The sequence below is a fragment of the Bison bison genome, unplaced genomic scaffold (genome assembly GCF_000754665.1).
Source record: "Bison bison bison isolate TAMUID 2011002044 unplaced genomic scaffold, Bison_UMD1.0 scf7180017864233, whole genome shotgun sequence".
NCBI classification, from domain to species: Eukaryota; Metazoa; Chordata; class Mammalia; order Artiodactyla; family Bovidae; genus Bison; species Bison bison.
Window position 1 is genome coordinate 4,725,064 of NW_011494805.1, and position 11,375 is coordinate 4,736,438.

Consider the following 11,375-nt stretch of genomic DNA (forward strand, 5'->3'; position numbering starts at 1 on the left):
CGGGCCGCCCGCCCTCCGCTCCCGGGACTGCCCGCGTGCCTGCCAGCCTTTGCTGGCCCTTTCTTCACCGCTGCTGTTCGTGTGCTCGCTCTGTTGTTCCTGGTCCTCCCGGGTTCTGTCCTCTGCTCCTTCCCTGTGACGGAAAGTGGCAGCGGAGTTGTCTCTGGCAGCTGTGAAGTAAGACTTGGTTTTGCCTCGGCTCTTCATTGGTTTTGCCTCGGTTCTCTTTGCCCCCATTCTGATTTCTCCTTTGCAGAGCGCTGTGATACGTGTATTGTTCACGTTTTTTGAAAATGCTACCGATTTCTCTCATGCAGCCCAAATATGTGCACGATACTAGGCCCTTGGTTCTGCGTTGCTGATTGGCCCCTGTGTGCTTTTTTTGTCTCACCCCTCTCCCTTTTTCCAGTTGACACCCTGTGATTAGGCACTCTAAGGCCCCAGGCAGGCAGTTCTGTGCCACCGTAGGCTTGTCTTTGCCTTTCCCCATACACGGTTTCTTTGTTGCCTGCGCTCTGTGCACACCCTGCTGATGATCAAAGCAGCTTGTTGTGGATCTCGATCTAAACTTTGCCAGAAAATGCCACGAAGATGTTTTTTCAAAGGAATATTTACATTTATAATTAATAATAGCTGCCACGTTGAATGCCATCTATGTGTGTGACTGTATTATCATCAGTCCTCAGAATTGCGCAAGGTAGTAATGTTACAGGGGACATATCTGAGACTCAGAAGATCTTTATAACTTTCCCAGCTTCATGAAGCTGGTGGACTAAGTTTGAATTCAAAATCATTTCTGTCTAATTTCACAGTCTGCTTTTTCAGACAGTTAACTATACTACGATATCTGCACAATATTAAATTCTGGAAACAATGTTTCAGAAAATAAATGGCTGTCATTAAGAGGGTGTGTTCCTAGCATAAGGTCTGGCACTAAATAATAGCTCATCCTGGGTCTCCTGCATTGTAGGCAGATTCTTTACTGTCTGAACCACGAGGGAAGCCCCAATAAATGACAAGCTAGATAATTGGAAAATATTAGAAATAATCACGTTCAGAGAGTGCTAGTGTGAAATTTCGGAGAAGGCAATGGCACCCTACTCCAGTACTCTTGCCTGGAAAATCCCATGGACTGAGGAGCCTGGTGGGCTGCAGTCCATGGGGTCGCTAAGAGTTGGACAGGACTGAGTGACTTCACTTTCACTTTTCACTTTCATGCATTGGAGAAGGAAATGGCAACCCACTCCAGTGTTCTTGCCTGGAGAATCCCAGGGACGGGGGAGCCTGCTGGGCTGCCGTCTATGGGATCACACAGAGTCGTCTATGGGATCACACAGAGTCGGACACGACTGAAGCAACTTAGCAGCAGCAGCAGCATGAAATTTAGAAAGGCATAACCTTTTTCTGCGAGGGGTTCTCATGAGCTTCGGTCTGAAGAGTAAAGCGTAAACTGAATGATCTTACAACATATTCAAACTTTATGCGTTTCAATTTTAAATTTGAGATTCTTAATACTAATTTGGAAGCAAACCTGAATTCCTTGTTTTCCCTTTTTACTCCTTGACTGCTAACTCATTTTCCTGCTGTGAGATTTCCTACAGCTTTACTGTAACTGCTACAAAACATGGAAGAGATGCCCCTGATTTTCTGTGTCCCAGTTCCAGCATATCTAAATTATGTACACTGTAGCTTATATTCCTGGAACTCCTGTCTTCCGAAGAGACTCTAGTTTAAAATAGCAGCAATTCAGAGAATAAAAAGATGAGTTCCATCTAGAGGAGATGCAGTCCAAGTTTCAGCAAGGGAGGACAGAGACTGTTTCACTACAAATGGCAAGAGTTAGTGGCTTATTTTGAAATCAACTACATTCTGAGTTAAACAGACATTGCAGACAGTGATGAGAGTAAGATTGTAAACTCAAGTGTCAGATCCATATTTATCCTGGCTCTATTAGGTGATTTGTACAAGAACTTGGACAAATTACCTACTTTCTGTAAATCGTATCCTTAAATACCTACTGCTTGGAGTTGTGAGGATTAAACGAGCAGGGGGAAACAGGTTTAGAGAGACTAATTCATTTACTCAAATAACATAGCAAAAAAAGTGCAGATTTGAACTTTTATAAATATTGCTTTTGCTTTATACTGATGACTGTTTGCATATAAAACCAAGAAATGCCCAGCATCCCTTTCCTTTCTTGACTGAGTTACTTATTTATATAAATGGTACCAAATGCAGGCTGGTTGTAAGAAACATTGCACCTTATGAGACATTTCAAAGCTAGCGTAAGTACGAAGAATTTTATTATAGAATGAATAGAGTACCTGCATACTATCTACATGCTCTTTGGTTAATTTTAGTTTTTTTGGTCATGATTTTTAAGAACATTTTTTACTTGTTTTTAATAATATATATTTTCCTTTGTAGCATTTCAGAGTTATCTTTAGATTCAGCTCTTCATGCCATCAATCTTCATTGCAATAACATCTCGAAGATCACATCCATTGATCACGTTTGGAATTTACAACATTTAGATCTGTCATCTAATCAAATAAGTCAAATTGAAGGACTAAACACACTGACAAAACTATGCACTTTAAATTTGTCCTGCAATTTGATCACAAGAATAGAAGGTTTGTAAGTGCTTTTCATGTATTACTTTGGGTAAGGGAGATGATAAATATTCATAAAATTTTCAAAGCTGACTCTAAAAGTCATTATATAAAAAGTTTTTTTCTAAAAAAGTTACCAGTTTTTTAAAAAATTATTTTGCAAAATATCAATAAAATTGATTTCATTGTTATCAGATTGTAGATGTGCTTCAGAGCAATCTGAAATAGTATTGTACCAGTATATAACCCTAATTAGTTGATTATTTGAATCTTATAATGACTTTATTTTATTTTAGGTCTTGAAGCACTAAGTAATCTGACTAGACTGAATTTATCTTACAACCACATAAATGATCTTAGTGGTAAGTAGATAAGCTTCTGTTTTCTATAAAGCTGAGTATTGGTCACATGTAATGAGTGATATAGCTCTGCATGTTGTAGAACTGAATAATCCAATTTTTGACTTAAAATCTCATCTAGAGTATTTCTCAGTCATATTTTTTTGATGGAGCTAAAGCTATAGCTGAATAAGAACTCAGGAGTGAAAACAAGAGTAACAAGTTACAGGAAAAATTTGGTTAGGAAGGACGTACTTTGGGAGAGACATACTTTTAATCTTAGAGAATTGATGAGTTATCTGTTATCAGTGTATAGAGAGGAATAGTTCCAATACACCCTTTCACAGTGATGAGAATACTCTGTGTGTGTGCTGTCTGGTATGGCAAGTAATAGACGGATGTGCCTTTGAGCTCTTGAAATGTGACTAGTATACACTGAGGAACTGAATTTGTAATTTTAGTTAATTTTAATTAAATTTTTATTTCAGTTTAAAAAGCCACATGTCGCTAGCGCTACCACGCTGGATGTAGCATAGGTGTGTAGCATTCCAAAGGCTATAGCAAATTGACTATCACAAAAGGTTTTTTCTCTTTGATGCTTCCATGTCTAAGAACATTAAAAACTGTTAATCTTTTAATGACTTACAGTGATACACTAACAGTGAGCAAAATTTTATGATTATTCTTAAAATAATACGTCAGAACCAGGGAAATTCTGTAATTATCTTTATACTGCTGCTTGTCTGTCAGTCAGTCAGTCTCGTCCAGCTCTTTGCAAACCCAGTCTCTGCCAGCCTCCTCTGTCCGTGGGACTCTCCAGGCAAGAACACTGGAATGGGTTGCCATTCCCTCCTCCGGGGGATCTTCCTGACCCAGGGATCGAACCTCTGTCTCTTGCATCTCATGTATTGTTAGGTGGATTCTTTACCATGGAGCTATCTGGGAAGCCCCTAATTATCTTCATCAGATCAGATCAGATCAGATCAGTCCCTCAGTTGTGTCCGACTCTTTGCTACCCCATGAATCACAGCACGCCAGGCCTCCCTGTCCATCACCAACTCCCGGAGTTCACTCAGACTCACGTCCATCGAGTCAGTGATGCCATCCAGCCATCTCATCCTCTGTTGTCCCCTTCTCCTCTTGCGCCCAATCCCTCCCAGCATCAGAGTCTTTTCCAATGAGTCAACTCTTCGCATGACGTGGCCAAAGTACTGGAGTTTCAGCTTTAGCAGCATTCCTTCCAAAGAAATCCCAGGGCTGATCTCCTTCAGAATGGACTGGTTGGATCTCCTTGCAGTCCAAGGGACTCTCAAGAGTCTTCTCCAACACCACAGTTCAAAAGCATCAATTCTTTGGCGCTCAGCCTTCTTCAAAGTCCAACTTTCACATCCATACATGACCACTGGAAAAACCATAGCCTTGACTAGACAGACCTTTGTTGGCAAAGTAATGTCTCTGTTTTTGAATATGCTATCTAGGTTGGTCATAACTTTCCTTCCAAGGAGTAAGCGTCATTATCTTCATAATCCTTATCAATACGGTATTTGAATCAGTCATTTCATTTGTTAGCTTGTCTCCCCTGCTAGGAAAATACTATCCTATGCCAGGAATTTAGTACACAAAAAATAAAATACAGTGACCTAGTCCCTACCCTTAACCAAAGTAGCAACAGTATTTTAATTTGTAAAAACATTTTTTCCCCAAAAACGTAAAAGTGTTAGAATTGAGTATTAACCATAGCTCTGTCTCTGCTGTATGATGTTGGGCAAAGTATATTGTTCTTTGGATGCAGCTTCCTTAACTGAAAAATGTGAATCTTGGATAAGATAGTTTTACTCAACAGGTGTTTATTGAAGATCATTCTATCAAGCACTATTCAATAGTGATGAAAAAATATTATAACAAATAGATAAGTTTCTTGTCACAGGGCTTACATTGTAGTGGGGAAATAAAACAAATGAGATCATGTCAGCTCCCTAAAAAAAATAAGCAAAAGATTTGAGCAGACTCTTTTCCAGAGGCTATCCAAATGACAAGCACCAAAAAAAAGTTTTGCATCCTTAGTAATTAAGGAAGTGCAAATTAAAATCGCAGTGAGATCCATTTCATACCTCTAGACCAGATATAGTTTAAAAAACTTAAAGTACAAAATGTTGATGAGATAGATTAAAGCTTTCATACATTACTAGTAGAATTCAAAATGGTAAAACTACTTTGGAAAATAGTTTGAAGGTAAGCATATAATCATGCATTTCTACTCCTACGTGTTTACCTAGCAGAAATGAAAACATGTCTAATCAAAGACTTGTATATGAATGGTAAAACGATTATATTTCTTTTTAAAATTATCATGTTTATATGGGTATTCATAAACTCCAAAATTAGAAAACACCCATATGTCTATCACCTGGTAAATAGATAAACAAATTGTATTACATCCATAGGATGGGTTATTACTTGGCAATAAAAAGGAATGAACTATGGGGTCTTCCCTGGCAGTCCAGTGGTTAAGACTCCATGTTTCCAATGCAGGAGATATGGGTTGGAGCCCTGATCAAGAATCTAAAACCCCATTTGTACAGCCAAAAACAAAAAGAGAGTGAACTATTGATATATGCAGCAACATAGACAAATCTAAAAATGTTAGAGTAAGTTATGCTAAGTGAGGACTTCCCTGGTAGCTCAGTTGGTAAAGAATCTGCCTACAATGCTGGAGACCCCAGTTCAATCCCTGAGTCAGGAAGATCCACTGGAGAAGGGGTAGGCTACCCACTCCAGTATTCTTGAGCTTCCCTGGTAACTCAGCTGGTAAAGAATCCACCTGCAATGAGGGAGACTTGGGTTGGCTTAAAACTCAACATTCAGAAAATGAAGATCATGGCATCTGGTCCCATCACTTCATGGCAAATTGATGGGGAAAAAATGGAAACGGTGGACTTTATTTTCTTGGGCTCCAAAATCACTGCAGCCATGAAAGTAAACGATGCTCCTTGGAAGAAAAGCTATGACCAACCTAGACAGCATATTGGAAAGCAGAGACATTACTTTGCCAACAAAGGTCCATCCCGTCAAAGCTATGGTTTTTCCAGTAGTCATGTGTAGATGTGAGAGTTAGACCATAAAAAAAGCTGAGCGCCGAAGAATTGATGCTTTTGATCTGTGGTGTTGGAGAAGACTCTTGAGAATCCCTTGGACAGCACGGAAATCCTAAATCAGTTCTGAATACTCATTGGAAGGATTGATGCTGAAGCTGAAACTCCAATACTTTGGCCACTTGATGCAAAGAACGGACTCATTGGAAAAGACCCTGATGCTGCAAAAGATTGTAGACAGGAGAAGCAGGGGATGACAGAGGATGAGATGATTGAATGGCATCACCAACTCGGTGAGTTTGAGTAAGCTCCAGAAAGCTGTAGTCCATAGGGTTGCAAAGAGTCGGACACAACGGAGGGACTGAACTGAACTTAGGCTAAGTGAAGGGAGCAAATCACAGAAAATTATATTGTATGATCCTGTTTTGTGTGATATTCTGACAAAGGCAGAGACACAAAGGCAGAAATGAAATTAGTCACCAGGGACTGAAGACGAGAGAAGACTGATTGACATAGGGACACAGTGATTTGAGTGATGAAAGTGTTCTTCATCTCCATTGTAAGGGTAACATAACCATATATGTTTGTTAAAGCCATCAAATTCTATGTATATATTTTCTATACAGAAAATATATAATTTTGTTGTTGTTCAGTCACTCAGTCATATCCAACTCTTTGTGACCCCATGGACTGCAGCGTATCGGGCTTCCCTGTCCTTCACCATCTCCCAGAACTTGCTCAAACTCATGTCCATCAAGTCAGTGATGCCATCCAATCATCTCATCCTCTATCGTCCCCTTCTGCTCCAGCCTTCAATCTTTCCCAGCATCAGAGTCTTTTCTAATGAGTTGGCTCTTCACATCAGGTGGCCACAATATTGGAGCTTCAGCTTCAACATCATTTCTTCCAGTGAATATTCAGGATTGATTTCCTTTAGGGTTGACTAATTTGATCTGTCTGCAGTCCAAAGGAAAATATAATAAAACTATAAGTTTTAATAGATAATTCTTGTAATGACATTTTATCTGTTTAAAAACACTTTAGTAGGTAATGACAGTTTATATTATTAAGCACATGCAGAGACACGAAGGTTTGATCAAGCTTGCCAGGATAAGGAACAGGAAGAAGGCTCCTGCAACTAGAGCGTAGCAAATGATGGATTGATGTGCTAAGAAAAGAGGTGGGAAAGTAGGCAAAGTCAGATCACATAGAGCTTCATAAGCAGGGTGAGAAATTGGCATATTATTCGAAGAACAGTAGGAGGCCATTGAAAGGCTTTAAACCAGTAAGTACTTAATCTAATCCATCTGCTTAAAGAATCACTGGCTGCTGAGTGGGTGAAGAAGAATGAAGTTTAGTAGGACAGGAGCTAAAGGCCAGTGGCTAGTTAGAAAGCTGTTTCCGTGGTCTGGGTGTGAGGTTAGGGGCCTTGGACTAGTATGAAAATAGTGTAGAGGGGTAAATACATAAAGTTTACATGTGGAGTTCATAGAATTTGCCGATAGACTGAGATGAGGAAGTGAAGGGAAGAGGAATCAAAAGGCATTTTAAGAGTTTTCTTTCTAATAATGAGTGGATGATGGTGCTATTTCCTGACATGGGAAAGATTGGAGCAGGGGTAAGAATTGTGGATTCTCAAATTTGAGAACCTTGTAAGGTATACGTGTGTGTGTGTATGTGTAGGGATAAGAATTAAGGATTCTGTCTTAAATTTGAAAACCTCATTGGAGGGGGGTGTGTGTGTGATCTGCAGTTTGGGGGTAGGGCATCACGGTAGGTGTTGTAGATTCGGGACTTCAGTGGTGTTTGTTGCCATGACTCTGGGAGATTCTGAGAGTCTGTGGCTAGAGGAGGAGGACCTGCAATGAGCCCCCAGGGGCACTTTAAAATTGAAACATAAAAGGGATGTGAAGTTGCAACTTAAGAGAAATAACAGGTAACAGGGAACTGGAACTCGGAAATGTGATGGTGAATTGAGAAGAAATGTTGAGTACGCATAAGAATACATGACAGGCAATCTGATCTTGTAGTGAGTGGTCAAAGAAGACTTCTGAGGGTGTGACAGATGAACAGAAGTTAGTGATAAAGCCTATGAAGAAAATAAAAGAGGCAGCTCTGTAAAAAAGATAAGTAGAAGTTAGCAAGAAACAAAGATCATTGAGGAGAAAAGAGTATTCCAGTCAGGTTGACGAAATGGAAGGAAAAAAAGAAAGGTGAGTCCTTTTACATTATTATCAATAGTGTTAGTATAGTACTATAATGGTCTTCCAGAATCCCCTGCAATGCGGAAGATCTGGGTTCGATCCCTGGGTCAGGAAGATCCCCTGGAGGAGGGCATGGCAACCTCTCCAGGACTCTTGCCTGGAGAATCCCACGGACAGAGGAACCTGGTAGGCTACAGTCCATGGGGTCACAAAGAGTTGAACACAACTGAGCAATTAAGCATGGTACTATATTGTGTACTTATGCTTTTATTATTATGTTAGGGCAGTTTTTGTATTAATTTTTATATTTTTTCTTCCTATTTGTGTTAATGTTTTCAAATAACTAGAAGTTTGTGTATTTATGAATAGAGAGTACTAAGCCAGGCAAAATTCGAAAACTAAGACCTTCAGTGGAACAGAGTAGAGAGGTCCTTTTGAAAGAATGGCCCTTCTGAAAGAAGGGAAGCTAGGGCCTGCCGCTGCGGGTGATTCTCCTCTCATTGAGGGGTGCTCCTCCTCTCATTGAGGGGTGCTCCTGGAGGTTTTGACTGCCTCACTGCTGCTGCTACTGCTGCTAAGTTGCTCCAGTCATGTCCGACTCCGTGCGACTCCATAGACAGCAGCCCACCAGGCTCCGCCATCCCTGGGATTCTCCAGGCAAGAACACTGAAGTGGGTTGCCATTTCCTTCTCCAATGCATGAAAGTGAAAAGTGAAAGTGAAGTCGCTCAGTCGATTCCGACTCTCAGTGATCCCATGGACTGCAGCCTACCAGGCTCCTCCGTCCATGGGATTTTCCAGGCAAGAGTACTGGAGTAGGGTGCCATTGCCTTCTCCGTGACTGCCTCACACTCTTGGGTTAAACCTTGCTCAGCACACTCAGTTTTGAGTAAAACTCTGACCCCTGTGCACCGCAGCTGAAGTGCAGGCCGGCCAGGAGCTGTGCCGGCACCAGAAGCCTCTACTTCGAACCTAGTTTCTGACATCACCTTGCTCTAGATGAGTTTATGTGAGAAACGTTACCAGGGAACTAAATCAAAGGGATGATATTGGTGTTTATTTTATACTCAACCCAATAAAATTGGAGTATTAGTTTATGTCTGATAATTTAAAAAGGTGTGTTGGTTGAGAACTTGGAAGCCATTGCCTTATTCTTATTCTCATAAAAGTGCATGGGCCTGGGGAGGCCCATTTTTTTGTTGGAGGAGAACCAGAGCCTAGGTACCCCGAGCTCTGGCCTCGAGAGATGACAAACCCTCGTTTCTTCAAAACAGCAGCTCACTTTGCTAATACCCTGTTCGTTGGCTAGCTCTTTGCAACAGAGTCTTATTAATGCAGCTCCTTTGCCTCTTTAAATAAAATGAATATGAAAGTTATTTTTAATTAGCTGTTAGAAAAATGACTGCTGTGACATCACAAGAGCGTTGTTTGTATTGCAGGTTTGATGCCTCTTCATGGAATTAAACATAAACTTAGATATATTGACCTGCACAGTAACTGTATCGACAGTATCCATCACCTACTTCAGTGTACGGTAGGATTACACTTCTTGACTAATCTTATTTTGGAAAAAAATGGAGAGGATAATCCTGTCTGTCATTTACCAGGTATGAACGATTCACTTAATACTTTTTATAACAGTGATATTAAAAGCTTCTTTATTTTCTGCATCTACTATCTATGACCTCCTTGAATTTGTCTTAAACTTTGCAGTTTCATATTTTTGGAAGAATATAATTACACATAAATTAGTAAGACTAAATTACTGTTAAAAGAGGGATACAAGCTGAAGAGATAAGATTGTATTTAGACAGTTTTATATTTAATAAATGATACTTCAAAATTAAATTGTGTTAATGATATATCCTTATAGTATAATGCTGCTGCTGTATGTCGCTTCAGTCGTGTCCGACTGTGCGACCCCAAAGATGGCAGTCCACCAGGCTCCCCCATCTCTGGGATTCTCCAGGCAAGAACACTGGACTGGGTTGCCATTTCCTTCCCCAATGCATGAAAGTGAAAAGTGAAAGTGAAGTCGCTCAGTCGTATCCAACTCTTAGGGACCCCATGGACTGCAGCCTATCAGGCTCCTCCGTCCAATGGATTTTCCAGGCAAGAGTACTGGAGTGGGGTGCCATTGCCTTCTCTGATAGTATAATACTAAGCAACCATAAAAAAAAAAAAGAATATAGAATCTCTATAGCTATTGATAGTTATCTCCAAGATATACCACTGTTAAGAGAAAAAAAAGCAAGCAAGTTGCAAAGCAGTGTGTATAATAGACTACTATTTGTGTTCAGAGGATAACTGTGTGTGTTTGCTGACTATACATATAAAATAGCTAGAAGGATTCACAAAAAGCTGATAATAATAATTAGCTTCAGTATTTGGTGGGTAGGGATCAGGAAATATGCAAAGGGCAGCTGAAAATCAGGAAATGTTAGAAAAACTTTTTACTGTCTTCTGAATTTTACACCATGTGAATGTCTTAAATTATTAATAAGTAATGATTTTTTAAGAAGAAAGCTTAAACTTAATATGATGTATAGAAGATGCTACTGAAATGCCATTTGATCTAATTGGAAATCATTGAGATCCGTGAAGATAAAGTGGACCAGACTGCCATTTCTAGAACTCATTTATCTCAAATTGCTTAACCTAACATCTGCTGGATCATGGAAAAAAGCAAGAGCGTTGCAGAAAAACATCTATTTCTGCTTTATTGACTATGCCAAAGCCTTCGACTGTGTGGATCACAATAAACTGTGGAAAATTCTGAAAGAGATGGGAATACCACCTGACCTGCCTCTTGAGAAATCTGTATGCAGGTCAAGAAGCAACAGTTAGAACTGGACATGGAACAACAGACTGGTTCCAAATAGGAAAAGGAGTATGTCAAGGCTGTATATTGTCACCCTGCTTATTTAACTTACATGCAGAGTACATCATGAGAAATGCTGGATTGGAAGAAACACAAGCTGGAATCAAGATTGCTGGGAGAAATATCAATAACCTCAGATATGCAGATGACACCACCCTTATGGCAGAAAGTGAAGAGGAACTCAGAAGCCTCTTGATGAAAGTGAAAGTGGAGAGTGAAAAAGTTGGCTTAAAGCTCAACATTCAGAAA

General features: G+C 40.0%; 1 protein-coding gene across 1 annotated transcript in view; it reads left to right on the forward strand.

Annotated features, from left to right (window-relative positions):
- LRRCC1 (leucine rich repeat and coiled-coil centrosomal protein 1) overlaps positions 1-11,375 on the forward strand; it is a 43,131-nt gene that overhangs the window by 431 nt on the left and 31,325 nt on the right. Inside the window, exons 2-4 of the mRNA XM_010846214.1 lie at positions 2,428-2,633; positions 2,909-2,974; positions 9,685-9,852. Of these exons, the coding sequence (XP_010844516.1) occupies positions 2,428-2,633; positions 2,909-2,974; positions 9,685-9,852 (440 nt within the window). The remainder of the gene's footprint in view (positions 1-2,427; positions 2,634-2,908; positions 2,975-9,684; positions 9,853-11,375) is intronic.